Source organism: Talpa occidentalis, unplaced genomic scaffold (genome assembly GCF_014898055.3).
Source record: "Talpa occidentalis isolate TD23 unplaced genomic scaffold, MPIMG_talOcc4v2.1 talOcc4.6, whole genome shotgun sequence".
Lineage (NCBI taxonomy): Eukaryota > Metazoa > Chordata > Mammalia > Eulipotyphla > Talpidae > Talpa > Talpa occidentalis.
Window position 1 is genome coordinate 91,946,658 of NW_023604972.1, and position 16,595 is coordinate 91,963,252.

At 41.9% G+C, this 16,595-nt stretch overlaps 1 protein-coding gene across 1 annotated transcript; it reads left to right on the forward strand.

Moving 5' to 3' along the window:
* The first annotated feature begins 1,863 nt into the window (after window positions 1-1,863).
* On the forward strand, window positions 1,864-16,267 carry CRHBP (corticotropin releasing hormone binding protein). Its single transcript, XM_037529228.2, has 7 exons — window positions 1,864-2,042; window positions 2,391-2,484; window positions 2,810-2,967; window positions 4,377-4,587; window positions 6,220-6,368; window positions 10,545-10,662; window positions 13,956-16,267. Exons 1-7 carry the CDS (start codon window positions 1,962-1,964, stop codon window positions 14,111-14,113), a joined length of 969 nt encoding a protein of 322 aa, XP_037385125.1. The 5' UTR covers window positions 1,864-1,961; the 3' UTR covers window positions 14,114-16,267.
* Window positions 16,268-16,595: the final 328 nt, after the last annotated feature.

Sequence of the window (16,595 nt, forward strand, 5' to 3'; positions counted from 1 at the left end):
TGGCCTTGCTGATGGGAAAAGAGTCTGGGTCTGTGATATGTGTGATGATGGGGGCTGGGCCCCCCTCCAGGCACAAGGAGGACTAGAGATAGACCTAAAAATGGCTTGGCAGGCATGAGGCCAAGCAAGTTGGGGTCATTTTTTTTTCTCTTCTTTTCCTCCCAGGTTTCTTTATACTCTTCTGAGCTGACATCTCAACAGTTCCAAGATGGGGAGAAAGACCTGATGACCGGTGTAGGTGACCTTTGGGTGCTCTCCCCACTTCTACTCTGTGATCTTTGCATATAGTGGAAGGGCTGCTTGTTAAACAACTAAAAGACAAGCTTTACAGCCCCTTCAGTGCTCAGAATTGCCTTAACTATGAAAATATCAAATTCTGACATTGCTAGGCATGACCACTTAGCTTTGAACATTTATAAACTAAAAATATAACAATTTCCTTGAGTTAAAACACTGTTATCGTCTTGTTATTTATAATTCAGAATCAAGAAAGTAATGGGTTTAATGGTGTTTTCTGTCAGGCAGAAATAAAACAACATGAAGTCTTTAGGAATTGCAATCTCCTTACTTGGTGCATAGATTAGAAAGGGGTTGGAAAGCCAAAAGTGTAGCATTCCCATATATATTTTTTTTTTTTAAGATTTATTTATTTATACAAGCACTGGGTACAGTCAGAAGCGCGGGAGGGTGAGAGAATTCACCAGAGCCAGAGCGGGGAGCAGAGCAGGCAGAAGGACCGAAGTACACTGCTGAGGGGAGCAGCGGGCCGCAGGAGAGGTCTGCGCGCCATGTGAGACCCTCCTCTGGTGGCCGGGGAGCAGCTGGGGATCGAACTGGTGCTGCAGAGGCTGCGGGCAGCATCGCAACCCAGCGCTCAACCGCTGCGCCACCAGGGAGGCCCAGCATTCCCATATTTTCCACAATTTTGGACCTAGAGAAGAAATAATTCTCTTCTAATCAGCAAGGACACATTTATCCTTAACTTGTCGATGGATCTCTAAATCATTGGTGTAGCCCTGAAAATTTATTGATGATCCATTGTAATAAAGTTCCTTGATGCTCTTTCTACCAGAGAATTAAAGTAATCCAGCTTTTTGAAGGCATGCAATAGAATTGACTGCATTTCTGTGTGGTTCAGATAGAGTGTAAAGTCACGACTGCAGTTAGCTGGGTCAAAGGAGGTGTCCACCAGCAGACATTTAGGCCAAGTGACAAAGCTCAGCTAAAATCTGGATGCCCACAAAGGCCAGACTTAGCCTTCCATTAAGGAACTGCTTATAAGAAACTGGATCAGGACAAAGATTGAAAGAAAGAAAGCTTGAATTACAATACTCAATATTACTGCAACATCCTACAAAATCAGACTATAGTTTTTGTTCACTTTCTCTTTATAGCTGAAAATGCCTGAAGTTTCCTCATTAGAGGCAGGAGCAGATGCCCAAATGTTGTATTCTCTGACAATTTCCATCATGACTCCATCCAAGTTTATGGAACAAGGCTGCCACGGTAAGGTTATATGTGTATGGATTCTTATACATATATGCAGTGTTGCCACTTTCCTTTGCATAACCAAAAGTACCCTGAATGTCCACAGGGAAGTATAATTCAGCATCTGGCAGGTCAACTCCAATGCCCTCCCTTATTTATTGTCTGTCTCTGCCTCATTTTTTCTCTCATACTTAAGTTCACTAAGTTATAAGTGTCTGAAGTCATTCTTGGCGAATGATGCTGGACCACTCTGAAAATTTGTGGCTGAGATCTGGACCCTCGTCATCACCACGCACTTTGTCACTGAGACAGGGTAACCCATGGTTACTGAGCTCAGATCAGTTAAGGGGCAGAGAGCCTCCCCTCCTTGCTGCTATATAAAAAGAGACCCGGCAAAGGGCCCCTAGCTGCTTCTAGCTCTCAGCCTGGGCGAAGGTGTGGGAAGGAAAAGCAGCTGCAAAGGCAAGGCCAACATGTCTCCTACCTTCAAACTTCAGTGTCACTTCATTCTGATCTTCCTGATGGCTCTAAGAGGGGACGGCCGGTACCTAGAGGTGAGCGCTCCCAAAATCGACCCTTCAATACCATCTCTGTCCAGTGTTCAGCCACAGTGAATGGGCAAGCTGCCTCTGCCTCAGCCTTTGTTGGGGTTAGCTCTTTCTTCCCTCTCTTGCATCATCCCCTCCCCCCCCCTACACTGACCTTTCTCCCTGCTTCTCCTCCTCGCCTCTGACCCCTCGGGATAGCTCTTCTGATGGAAAGGGTGGAAGACTTTCTTGTCTTCTGTCCCAGGAGACGTTGATCCCATTATTCTCTTTCCTGCGGGGCAGGTAGGGTGTCCTGTTCCTGGTGCCCTTTTCCACCCCTTGAACTATTCTGGACTGACCCATTTTCCTTGCCAGCTGCGGGAAGCAGTAGACCACGACCCTTTCCTGCTCTTCAGCGCCAACTTGAAGCGGGAGCTGGCTGGGGAGCAGTTGTACCGCCGCGCTCTGCGTGAGTAGGAGCTGCCGGCTGGCGCCAGCAGGCAGCGGGGAGTTGGCGGAGATTGGGGCTCCAGGGCATCATCAGGAAAGGGATGGTCAGGTCAGGGCCGCAGCCTGCGCTATTCCTATCGCTGAGTCCCTCCCAGGAAGCACTATGGGGCGGGCGAGGTGGGGCGACTTGCCCCGCAGTGTGGAAGCCAGGGCAGCCGAAGTCGGGAACCCCGGGGCTGCAGACGCAGGAAATAGGGTGTGTGGAGAGGGTGTGGAGGGGGCTGCTGGGATCCGGCGCCAAGGTGGCTGCAGCCCGGGATGCCTGGCCCGCTGCCCTCCCCCAGGGTGCCTGGATATGCTGAGCCTGCAGGGCCAGTTCACCTTCACCGCGGACCGGCCGCAGCTGCACTGTGCCGCCTTCTTCATCAGTGAGCCCGAGGAGTTCATCACCATCCACTACGACCAGGTCTCCATCGACTGTGAGGGCGGGGACTTCCTAAAGGTAAGGCACCTGGTCTGATCTGCTCCAGACGGGTTGGCAGGTGGGGGAGCACGGGAGGGAAAATCGGCTGGGGCACAGCACCCAGCTTGGGACCGCGGAGCGTGGCTGGTGACACCTGTAATTGGAGTCTGCTGGTGCAGAAGTGGGAGAGGTGCGCTTAGGAACCCGCACACGCTGGGGAACTTACCCCAACCGCAAGACCTGGCCCGCACACATGCCTCTGCAGCTGCTGGGGCGTAAATCCCCTCTGTGCGCTCTCGGAACTTCCTAAGACTTAAACTCAGTGTGCACCTGCTGTGTTGCGATTTGGTACTGAGGGGAAATAATACAAACTAGCAGGAGCGCTGGGCACAGGAATGTCGGTGGATTCTGGTTAGAAGACCGGTCCCACATGTCTGAGATCCGGGACCGCCTGGCTCCTGCTGCTTCCGGCTGTTTGGCTGTTTGAACAGCAGTTCCAGGTTCTCAGACACTGCCGCCAAAGCCTGGGTGACCCGAGTTTGGAGTAGCAGAGCGCTGACAGCTGAGCGGGATCTAGTCTGAGGGAGAAGGGGCAGGAGGGCAGGAGGACAAGCCCCCAACCTCAGGACACGCCCACTCCCAGCCTCTTCCCACGTCTAACAGGTCAGCTTGGATGCCTTATGGAACTCTGCAGTCCAATTAAAATGACTGTGATTTAAATCTCCAGACTGGAGATTATTTGGAACCTGTCGAGTGTGGTGGAAGAGGACAGCTGTGGTGAAATAATTAGCAGTTGGGTTGGTGGTAATTTTGCAAATGTGGACTAGGTTGGACTCATTAAATGGGAGACCTGTGGTGACTGAGGGAGTAACACAGATGCTCACCTTTTGTCCAGCTGCAAACTTTCACAACGCCTGAGTGGCTTGCAAGAACTCCTGGACAGAGGTGTTATTATATTAATATATAATAACAAGAGAAAAACAGGTGTAGATAGTGATTGGCAGGTAAACTTGCTGCTCCGTTGTTTATTTTTTTACGATCTAATTTTGAGATTTTTTCTGGTTCATATTTCATTAAGTAAAGAGAGGAACTGACGCTCAAATTATGTTTCTGTTACATTCTTTTGAAGGAGGGATGTGTGGAAAATATGACCAAATTAAAATATGTATTATCTGTGATTTTATTTACCAAGATGGCTGAAATGATAAAAGAAAGCACATGAAAGTTTAATATTCTGGAAACTTGAAGGTTTATAAAGGAAAGAAAGCAATAATCATCATCAAAATATATACAAATGCAAAGCGAATGGGCAGGGAGTATAAATTGTCAATTCCTCACTTAAAACTGAAGGCCCATTTCTGGATTTCCCCAGCCCCCCTTTCAACACACCTATGACCACAGGAGTTGATGGGTATGATCAGCTGTGTCTGTATGTTTTTTGTTTGAAGGTTTTTGATGGTTGGATTCTTAAGGGGGAGACATTCCCCAGTTCCCAGGATCATCCTCTCCCCACAACTGAGCGCTACATAGATTTCTGCGAGAGTGGGCTTAGTGGAAGAAGCATCAAATCCTCCCAGAACGTGGCCATGATCTTCTTCCGAATTCATGAACCAGGAAATGGATTCACATTAACCATAAAAACAGATCCCAACCTGTTTCGTAAGTGGACTCCTGTCTTCTGAGTTTGATCACAGGACTTGTGGGGGAGTGTCAGATCTGCTCTTCAAAGTAGCATTATTGCAGACAAGAAACTTGAAGTGAGGAATGATTTGAATGGGAATTCTTTTTTCGTTATAAAAATCAAATCAGTTTTTCATTTTTCCCAGAGTAGGTAGGGTACTAATTTATGATGGGTAGAATTCTATCTTTTCTCCAATCTTACTCTGATCTCCAGAGGTACCACAATGCATTCAGTGACAAATTTTAATCCCTCTTAGTCATTTTGTTGATCTGGGATAAACTTGAGAGATTAGATATGAAGTTGCAGTCTTAGAGATATTTAGGTAAAGGCTGAAAGACTGCATAGCTGGGATGTGGTTGAAGGATTTCATGCCCTGAACAGAGGATTGGACTAGAGGACCTTAACCTTGCCTTCCGACCTTGAGTCCACCACTTCCATTGAGTTTATTTCTGATAGATACAAACATAGCTGCTCTAAAACTAATGATTTAGTCCTATATAACATGTTGGCTTATTATTCTTTCCCTTAAGGAGAAACATCTTTTCAGAAAATCGGGAAAAGAAAACAAGTTACTCATATTTGGTTGCAGACAATAGTATTATATTAGCACTTCCTGTGGTCAAGAATGGGGCTTTATCCACCAGAGAATACTGTACAGATTGACCTTATGATTTTTGTTTGTTATTTTAATTTTTGAAAGACCCTCCCCTCTCCCCACCCTCTACCCCCAACCCCACAAGGTTGTTTCTGAGGAGTGCAGCGAAATAATCCTAAGGGACAAAGTGAAATATTTCTCCTATGTTGTGTTTGGTTAGGAACCAGTTACCATCTATAATCATCCAGGAATGTCAGTTCTATGTTGTTGAAAATAAAGAAAACAAGAGGTATTTCTGACCTGCTCCGGTCAATCAGAAACTTTTGTCCCATAATTGGTCAAAAAAAAAAAAAAGTAACTCAGATGATTCTAGTTGCAGAGCTGAAACAATAAATATATTGTAAATCCAGACTTTAGCTTCAAAACAAACAAACAAATAATCAGAAATTCTTGGAAGTAAATTTAACATTAAATATTAAAATAATACCTTTTTGTCAATTTATCACTTACAGACATAAGTTGGCTTTCTCTTTTTTTTCTCAACCAACTTTGTGTTACTTTAATATTTACTTCTTTCACTATTTAAAAAATTAACATTATGGCTACAAATGCAATAAATGAAGGCTTCAGGCAGATAGGTTTAAGCTCTGGCCTCACTTTTATGCCTAGATTCTTTCATATACCTAGCTTGAACTTGGACCCTCCTTAACTGGAGTGTTCCTAGAACTGCAACTGCTAGTATTATTTGATTATTGATTTATGCATTTGATTGTTATAAACAAGAAACCCCTAGATTATGATGTCCCCATATAGCATAGGATCTCTTGGCCATATCCATATACCATTGGCAATTTTTATTCCCAACACTTTCCTATCTCCAAAGGCTTTTGTGATATGTCGTCCAGGTTGCAAGACCCTAGAACATGAATAGGAGCCTAGAATAAGGATAGGATAAATGCTTATAAACACCCAGCATACCAAAGTAGTGAAAATGTGCTGTTGTTTTTCTTCAAAGCCTGCAATGTCATTTCCCAGACACCAAATGGAAGGTTTACCCTGATAGTTCCACATCAGCACCGAAACTGCAGCTTCTCCATAATTTATCCAGTGGTGATCAAAATATCTGATCTTACCTTGGGGCACTTAAATGGTCTTCAGTTAAAGGTGAGTGGCTTCTTTGCTTCCCAATCATTTCCTAAAGCTTCGGCTTTCTCAGAGTAAAAGCAATTACACAGCGCAAACATGCACATTACCAAGTTGGAGAAATTATGTCCTTCTGTCTGTGACATCTCGCTTGGCTGCCCTTGTTGCTGTAACTATCCCCTCTTTTATTTCAGTTATGCTGCAAGTTGTATACTCAGGTGCCCTTTCTGAACACTTGAATATATTTCTTGTGATGTAAGACGTGTTTTCAACTGGGAAACTTGTGGCATATAATTACAATTGAACTCTCTTGTACTTGCCTCTTTTACAAAAATTCTCTCCTAGCAGAACCTAGTGAGTCATCTACACAGCTGTTTTTCTGATTATTGGAATTTTCTTTTGACATGAAGGAAGTATCTCATTGACAGAAGTGTTATGAAGAAATGCTAAGTGTAGCATAAAATACAAAATTGGATTTTTATATTGCAAATACAGTAAAGTTTGGAAGAGTTTTGTGCAATTACATTTAATTCAATACATTTTGCATCAAAGTGTTAGCTACGAATCCCCATCAACTTGTTTTCCCATGGACCTGAAATGAATGTGGCCACATTGCTTACACTGGTAGCTCTTCTCTCTGAGTCATCCTCACTTCCTTTTACTTTCTCAAATGCCAAGGTTATGACAGCTCATGTATTTGCTGGCACTAAACAGTCATAGTTTCTAATCAGACAGATTTTGGTGAAAACCGAATCAATCTCCTTTAAGCCCTAAATTCATGAGCTAGTGCCTTTTTTTTTTTAATTGGACCTTTTCAGAAGAGTAATCCTTGCAAAACACCAGGATAGGTGGGTATCTTTAGCATAGCCTTATTCGCTTAAGATTGTTTATATGTCAATCTTATGTATGACATAGAAGATGGCAAGTGTGATAACAGACTGAGAGGTCTGCACTTTAGTTAATCCTGGCTCTGAGGAGGAATCTTGATATTTTTCTTTAAGAAAAGTAAAGTGTGTTGCATCCTGGGCATCTATTTCTTTACAAAATATTTTTTGAGTACCTACCATGTGTAAGGCATTGTTCTTGATGCTGGAAATCAGTCATGAATAAAACAGGTCCTGCTCATACAGGAGAGATGAAACAGGCAAAAGGTTACATGTTACAAACCGTGGTCAGTGCCCTACAGAAAATGGAACAACGTAGTGTGACAGACCGTGCTGGGGAGAAGGGAGCAGAGGAAGCCACAGGGAGCTACTTGAAATGAAGTGGTCAGGAAGGAAACCTTGGAGAAGGAGATATTTAAAGTGAGACTTGAGTGAGAGAAAAGGAGTCAGCGGCCAAGGGAATATCTGGGAACAAAAGGAGTAGTAGGGCAGAGGCTCAGAGATAGGAGTTGGCTTCCTGAATTTGATTTGATTTTTTTTAAGATTTATTTTGTTTGTTTATGCATACAAGAGCTGGGGTGTAGGCCAGAGGTGTAGGGAATGAGAGGATTCATCAGAGACAGAGTGGGGAGCAGAACAGGTGGATCTACTGAAAGACACAGCTGAGGGGAGCAGCAGGAGAGACAGGAGAGGTCTGCTTGCCATGTGGGTCACCTCCCTGGCTGGGGTTGGAACTTGTGCCACAGTGACTGGCAATAGCTTCATAGTGCCGAGACTTAACCCCTTGCACCACCAGGGAGGGCTGGCTTCCTGGATTTTAGTAATGGGAAGAAGGGGAGGCAGAGGCAGAGTGGTCGGACAGCATCTGGTGTTTCGGGCCAGGGCATGAGAGTCCACAGCCCATATTAAGTAGTTTGAGTTTATTCTAAGTGGAATAAAATCACTGGCAGCGTTCAGGCAGGAGAGCATCCTGATCTGACTTAAACTGCCTGACGGTGGTTCTGGCTTTCAGGAGGGGAGTGGGCAGCAGGGCCCAGGGTTCTTCTAGGGGGCCTCATGGTCTGGGTGAGAGATGGTTGTGTCCAGGCTGTCAACTAACAAGAAGTCTAAGCAGTTCTTATAGAGAAGCTGAATCTCAGAGATTTCTCAGCCCAACTCAGGTTCTGCCACTGGGGTTAAGAATAGCTGAGAGATTGGGAAGAGGAGAGAGAAGTCAGTGAACAACAAGGAATAGGTGCCCCCAACTTTCTTCTTTCCTTCTTTGGTTCCCTCATCTTGGGGAGAGGCTCCACTTCTCCCCAACATCCTCATTTCCCATCTTTCTTTCCTGAACCTACCTTTTTCCCTTTACCAGCTTCCGCTGAAATTCAGAACCTATAGAACCAATTAAGTTTAGTCTTATGAGATGTTGCCCCTGCACTATCTCTGCTCAAGGGAAAGGCAATTAAGTGTTTTATCCTTATCTCTAAATGGCTTATCCAGCTCTTCATACAAGAACAAGAGCCCTGTACACAGTGGGGTTAATTACCTCTATATTTCATCATTTGATGAAATGATATAAAAAACAGCTAAGCTGGTATAGAACCCAAAGCACAGAAGGTGCTTTTAAAATATATGTCCCTACCTGCTACTTTTCATCAAACAGTTGCTATTTTAGTATTTTCTAAATTGTTGTTTAGTTTCTGTTACATTTCAATGTCTTCTAAATGTTTGAACGTGCGTATTTAAAGTTCCCTGTTTTAGACATTAGTCCCTATGTGGCAGGGTCTCTCTGATTAATCCAAGCCCCTTGCCACATTCTATTATGTCTTTGTTTTTTTAAGATTTATTTATTAATGCATATAAGAACTGGGGTGTAGGCCAGAGTTGCCAGGATGAGAGGATTCACCAGAGACTGAGTGGGGAGCAGAACAGGCAGATCTACTGAAATACACTGCTGAAGGGAGCAGTGGGTGAGACAGGAGAGGTCTACTGCACCATGTGGGTAGCTCCTTGGCTGGCTGGGGATTGAACTCTAGCTGTAGTGGCTTGTAGTAGCTTGATAGCTCTGTGTCTTTAACCCCTGAGCCACCAGGCAGGCCCCTCCATTAGATCTTCTTCCATGAAGACTCAAGACAAAATTGGCTATGTAGTTAAAAGGGGCAAAATGAAAATGTGGGGGCCCTTATTTTATAATTAAGAATTTCAAGATGGCGCAGCAGGTTGATTGAGGCACTGTAAAGCTGTCCGCAGCCTCTGCAGTGCGGGTTTGATCCCCCGCCAGGGAGATACCCACATGGCACGGCAGACCTCTCCTGTTGCACCCGTTGCTCCCCTCAGCAGTGTTTTCGGTCCGTCTGCCTGTTCTGCTCCCCACTCTCTGGTAAATTTTCTCACCCTCCTGCGCCTCTGGCCTGTACCCCAGCTCTTGTATAAAAAAAAAAAAAATTCAAGATGGTGACAGTAGAGCCCAGGGCCCTTGTAAGCATGGACCCTGTGTGGCTGCCCTTGAAACCAGCCCTTATCCCAGCAGATGCTAGTCCAAAGTGCAACATCTGGGACCTAGAGGACCTGCTTTGTTTGTGTGAGAAGGTCACAGCATAGGAATTGCTGAGGTGAGACAGTCTGGAAAGGATGAAAGGAAGCAGAAAAAGGTGGATATAGAGGACCAGACAAATTGTTAGAATAGATTCTTGTTTTAAATAGCTGAAATAAATTTGTTTTAGCATTAAGGAAAAAGACAATGATAACTCAACTCTACCTAGCTGGGGGCCCAAATTAGGGTTCTTTTCTTTTAAAAATATTCTTATAACTAATTTAAATCCTTATCAGTAGTAATGATAAGGATTGTCCAACAGCAGAAAAAGTCCCTTATAAAAAAGAAAAAGAGGTAAATCGAAAATTGATGTGAAAACCCTACTTGTAAATTGCAAATATTTGATTTCCTTTAATTCTGATTGTATGCATTAAGAAATTCAAGTAATTCACTGTGTATGTCTAAATGAGTTAAAAAGCAAAGCATTTTCAGATTCAATTTTCATACATCTTTTAAGTAGTTTACAGATTTCCACTTCATCATTCTTGTCCTTGAACTTGTGAAAAAAAAAATGCACACACATTTTAAAAAAAAATGATTACTCAACTGATTTAGAAAAGCAATTCTTATACTTTTTTCCTTTTAAATGTCTTTTAATTTCCAGAGACCTGGATGCTAAATGGCACTGCCAGGATGTCTAAGGCTGAGTTAGTGAATTCACCAACTTGAGATTTGTTAAATGGTTTGACTTCCATAATTGGTTTAAATATATCTTTCTTTGCTGCTTTATTCTCTTAGAAACCCTCAGTAGGTTGTGGGGGAATAGGAGACTTTGTGGAGCTGCTGGGAGGAACTGGTTTGGACCCTTCCAAGATGATGCCATTAGCTGATCTCTGCTCTCCCTTTCACGGGCCTGGTGAGCTGTTTCTTTGATTATTATGTATATACAAATTTATTTCTGTAAGGAACACATCTCAATTTTTTTAATATAGATGGGATGGCAAGACCCCCCCCCAAAAAAAAAAACCCATCCAGTCTTGCCCATTGAGTCAGTGTGAGGAGTTTATACTTGAGCCTATGTGCAGTATCAAGAATGTATTACCATGGTGGCAATACTGAATGGGGGTATCCACATATTATTTCAATTAAAACTATATCAATTAATTTAAAAACAATGTGTTTGTTAGCAAAATATTTGACATTGGGGAAGAAACCTATTTTGTAATGAGCATGTGTTAGTCATAAATAAGACTGTGAAAAAGACAAAGCTTTTTTACTCTCTTTCTACCTTTTTAGAGGTCCTTGCTTTCATCCTCTAGAGATCAAGAATTGGTTAACTTAGTGAAAATTACAGTTCAAATAATAGATGATTCAGCAATTAGTAATAGTGTAATAATGAAGTAATATCAAAATAACTTTTTCAAATATATGTAGTTGTATGTGTTACTCTTAGTAAATAAGCAAAGAAGTGATATGTGTTGTTAGACATTGTCAGAACTGCTGAATGCTCCCAACTTCTACCAGCAAAAACAGCATCTGAAAGGTTACTTCAACACAGAACAAAATTCTGAAATCTGAAAATGGTTACTGGTAATAAGACTAATTAGTGCAGGGCATGCCAAGCAGAACCAGATTTTCTTTGTTAGGAACCAGTAAGGCTTTTCCACTTGATTATCCTCAGGTGGGGTGAGAATGGGTGGGGATTGCTGGTCTCATGACCAATTAACAAAGTCCAAGGGGAGAGGAAGAGGACTACATAAAACATTCCTATAAACATAACTCCCATATCAGTACTTCAGAGGCATGAATTAGTCTGTTTTTAAAGAGACAAAAGAAAATAGAAGAGGAAGTAAAGCAGTCTCTAATATCATGGCTAATTCTTATCATGGATCCCTTCCTCTCTGGAAACCACAGAGCACTAACCAATTAGGTAATGAAGCTGCAAGTCAGACACTCCTTTGGACCAGCTGTTACCGGTTGTAATTAAAACCATCCAGGGCCTCCCCTGGTGGTGCAGTGGTTGAGCGCTAGAGCCTCTGCAGCACCAGCTCGATCCGTGGGCCACCAGCGAGGGTCTCACATGGCGCAACAGACTTCTCCTGCTCCGCCCGCTGCTCCCCTCAGCAGTGTATTTTGTCAGTCTACCTGTTCTGTTCCCGGCTCTGGCTCTGGTGAATTCTCTCACCCTCCTGCACTTCTGACTGTACCCAGTGCCTGTATAAATAAATAAAAAATCTAAAAACAAACAACAAAAAAAAGAAGTAAGCCCTAGGGGGAAAAAAAAAATAAAACCATCCCTGTCCACTAGCTAATGCAGGGGACTTCACAAATGATACGTCTCTGAAATAAAGTTAGCGTGCACATGTAAACACTAAGGGCCATTTGTATTCTGCTAACTGGAACACATACACTACTACTGTATAAAGAAGCATTTCAGATGAGATGTGAGCAGGGCTGGGCCCAGGACAAGCTTTCTAAATAAGGTTATGGCAAAAAGTTTCTAAAAACCCACTTTGCTGAAAACTTGGGATTATTGTTATTATTATTTATTTATTTATTTTTTGCTGACTTACCCTTGAGCACTACTCTAAATTGTCAGTGCACATGACTCTTCTTGTCTTTTCATGTGCTCTCTTGAGGCTCTGGAAACTTCTATGAGGATAGGGCATAACTCTGAGGAGATGTGTGCAAGCTGGGTAAAGACTATGCCTGCCTTAAATTTTAGATAATTGAAGTGAGGGTAATTTTGGTGCTTGACTTATAAGACTTGAATTATGTAACAGGGTGAGACTAAGGCCAAAAAAACACTTTTCCCTAAATTATCTAAATAACTGAAACCAGTCAAGATAATTTGAAGCCTTGATTATATGATTCATTAGTTTTAGAATTTATGTTTTTCTTTCATTCATCCATGTTTCTATGAGCCCCTCCTAAGTTATTCAGATAACAAAGAACTATTGGGGACCCTGTCCTTCAAATTAGATTTCATTGGGAGTTATGTCAAATTAAACAACATGCACATTAACTGAAGGAAATGGGGTGTGTTAGGTAAAGTTTGGAGTCAGACCAGAAAAAGAATGACCTTCCAAATCATGTAAAGGAAATTAAGTATGGGCCTCTTGTAGAAGCTTAACCTAAGCTTAACTTAGACTTCTTAGTGCGAAGATTAAAATAATTACGGAGTTTATTATGCCTCCAAACTGCCTTCTACCTCAATAATGCTATCTGACTGATTTACTTCATTGAAATGTGGGCATGTGTTTGTGAAGTACTTGTTATATAATGATAATGCTAGTGTTTCTCAGAACTTAGTCCTTACAGAGACAAAGCAGTTGGGGCGAGTGGGGGGGGGGCTGATAAAATTAAAATATAAGAATGTATTGTTGTAGGGCAGATAAATCTTGCCCCTAGAATCATCTTGAGAGTGAAGAAATAAAATAAAAGTAATTTTTAAAACAAAAATAATAGGAATTTCAATATATAGCAGCCAAAGTACACCTGCACTAGAAGTACATAAGCATTGCAGATGCTTATGAAGATAATGAGTAAGATTGCACTTAAATAAAAATATTAAAAGCCATTCCATGCAAGAAACAAAAGAAAAAAGTGAGAAAATGTGCAGTGGACAATAGAACAGAAATAAATATACTCAGTGTATATCTAAACCATGCAAATTATTTTTTTGTTCATATATAAAGTAGGATTATTATTCTATTAGAAAAAAATAAACAGGTGGATTTGGGGGTCTACATAAATGTCCTGCAGTAAGCTCCTCTGGTCCTGCCCAACTAAATGCCACTTGCACCCCTAGATATAACCACAACCAAAAACTAACCTTGCAAATTTCCAGCCTGTCCTAGAGGGCAGTACTGCTCCCACTGAGAACACTGAAGCCAGCACACTCCTTGCCTTTTTCGGCCTTTATCATCAGAACCTGGCAGATAGAGGAACATGAAACCAGCCAGGACACATCTTGTTGCTTCCTATGGCTAACAGTGTTCTTGTCCATGAGGAGAGGACTGGGTTCAATTTCACTATTCTGCAATGAGTTATGTGTTAAACTAGGAATGAAAACAGAAATGTGTCATCTGCTGGCAAGATGCATGGTTTGTCATTTGATTTGTGTTTAAATGATCTTGTCCACAGAAATGGTTCGACTGTGTGGTTTCTAACATATTGGAACACTTTTACTCTTTCCATGAATTTTAGCCCAAATGAAAATTGGCTGTGACAACACAGTGGTGCGCATGGTCTCGAGTGGAAAACACATAAATCGTGTGACTTTTGAGTACCGCCAGCTGGAACCATATGAAGTGGAAAACCCAAATGGAAACAGTATCCAGGAATTCTGTTTGTCTACTCTTTGAACCACCAACCCACTGATTTACATACTGCCAGCTAAGAGAGTTTAAATAGCTATTATATGATTTTGATGCCAGCTAGTTATGTCTTTCATGCCAGTTAGTATTCCCAGTCTACACACACACACACACACACACACACACTTACACATGCACATTAATTTCTGTACTTTTTCTTTTTTTCATTTGTAACATATTCGTGATCACAAAGAAAAAAATAAGTCCCCTTTTTGTAGAAAAGCAATTTTCTGCAATTCTTTGGTATGCTACAAACCTGCATGGATAAGACACATGCAAGCAATGTGGCAATAAACAACAGTATCTCACGGGAAATACAACAAAGAAATAAAAAATGGTGGCATTCATATAAGTTTTATAACAGAAAACAATGTCTTGTTTGTTCACAGTAGTTGCATCTATTTTTTGTTTATAAATCTGTTTATAATAGGAATAGTCACAGCTTTATTTCTTGATTAGTAACAGCTTGTTTTTAACAAAGTTTTTAACAAACTTTCCATCTACAATACGAACACGAATAAACACAGTCAGAATGTTGGCACATTGACATCGTGCTTCGTTTGCTTTCCTGAGTAGTCTTCTCCCTATTGCCAGCAGAAAACCAAGTCCTCTAAACAAATATCACATCCTTATGTTGTAAACCTGAGACTAATGTGATATTTCGTGTCAATTATATCTCAATAAAGAATGCATTGCAAGAGCAAAGAATGTCTTCATGTGATACAGAACCAAATGGTGAATTTTAAATGTTCTAAAGAACAAGAGAAACCTGTGGACCAAATACCTAAAGAATTCTGGGTCAATGAAGTAGAATCATTCAGAGAGAAGGCAGAATCACAGCACTGGCACAAACAACTCTAACTGATTGGCTTCAATAAGGAAGTGAGATGTAGGATGCAAGGAACCTTTTTCCACTGCCTGACAACTCTCAGACACAACCAGAGTACTTCTTTGGTACTAACAGCAGTTGAGTGTTGAGTGAGCCTTGCCTATATGTGGCTTAAGACTAAATCCACTAAAGATTTCAGAATAAGACTCCCTGTTCTGGGAATAAATAAATGAATAAAGGTCTGCTTTATACCAGTCTTCTCAAACTGGGTTGCGTCTTTAGTATTAGTTTAAAATATTCATTGGTGGGCCTCCCTGGTGGCACAAGATGTTAAGTAACGCACTATGAAGCTATCCACAGCCTCTGCAACGCGAGTTCGATCCTCGGCCCTCCAGGGAGCAACCCACATGGCAAAGCTGACCTCTCCTGTCTCGCCCGCTGCTCCCCTCAGCCGTGTATTTCAATCTACCTGTTCTGCTCTCCCCACCCCTGCATCTCTGGCCTATACCTCAGGTCTTGTATGCATAAATAAATCTTTAAAAAATATATTCATTGGCTAATTTGGCTGCAAAGCTCACAATAATATTTAATATTTCTGCTTTTGCATTGAACTATTTATTTTTGTCTTTTAATACATGAGGTTCTTTTTTACCTGCTGTGGAGTTTTTCCTTAGAGATGAAATAAATTTACACAGAGCAAATTTTGGTGACAAAGATTCTTCCAGATTTCTTCCAAATTTCTTCCAAATTCCAAAGGAATTTCTTGCTATTTTACTGGGGAGGCAATGCTGCCAGAACTTCCCTGCAAAGAGGAATCTTCATGAAAGAAAAAGACTTAATGGGTAGGGTTTACTGATAGGCAGTTTGTTCATGTGCTTAACAACACCTAATAGAGTTGCAGACAGGAGCTTCTATTATAGGGTATTCACATGAAATTATATCTGAATATATTGTTATCAATGCTGTGGACTATTTCAGATAAATGCCTCTATGTTCAAATAAGCAGATTGAACAGCCTCATTCCTAATGGATCATTTGTAATGATTACCATCCATTTTTCTTCTTCACATGTTAAGATAAACTGTATAGGGCCTCCCCAGTGGCGCAGCAGTTGAGCACTGGGTTGTGAAGCTGCCTGCAGCCTCTGCAGCGCCGGTTCGATCCCCGGCCGCTGGGCGAGGGTCCCACATGGTGCACAGACCTCTCCTGCTGCCCGCTGCTCCCCTCAGCAGTGTATTTCATCGGTCTGCCTGTTCTGTTCCCCGCTCTGGCTCTGGTGAATTCTCTCACCCTCCCGCGCTTCTGACTGTACCAGTGCCTGTAGAAATAAATAAAAATAAATCTTAAAAAAAAAAAAGACTACTGTATTTAAAAAAAAAAAAAGATAAACTGTATAAAGAGATAAAACAGAGGAACCAAATAGGACATTTGGGCAAGAGAAGAAAACTTGATGAGAGGGTTTGAAGATATAATGAAAATCAAGATCTCCAATTTGGACTCTGGGCTTTGCTCCAATTTGGACTCAGTCTTGCTGCAGCTAAAAAATTGAAAATGATAAAATGTTTTATGCTTGAAGAAGGCTGGATGTCTATACTAGGACATATGACAGGAAGAGCAACATAGAACCTCAATCTTTGTAAC

Excerpts from the sequence above, each read along its gene's own strand:
- CRHBP (XM_037529228.2), top strand. The coding sequence starts at position 1,962 with ATGTCTCCTACCTTCAAACTTCAGTGTCACTTCATTCTGATCTTCCTG. Across the intron at positions 4,588-6,219 it reads AACAGATCCCAACCTGTTTC|CCTGCAATGTCATTTCCCAG; the intron begins GTAAGTGGACTC and ends TTTTCTTCAAAG. Across the intron at positions 10,663-13,955 it reads CTCTCCCTTTCACGGGCCTG|CCCAAATGAAAATTGGCTGT; the intron begins GTGAGCTGTTTC and ends CATGAATTTTAG.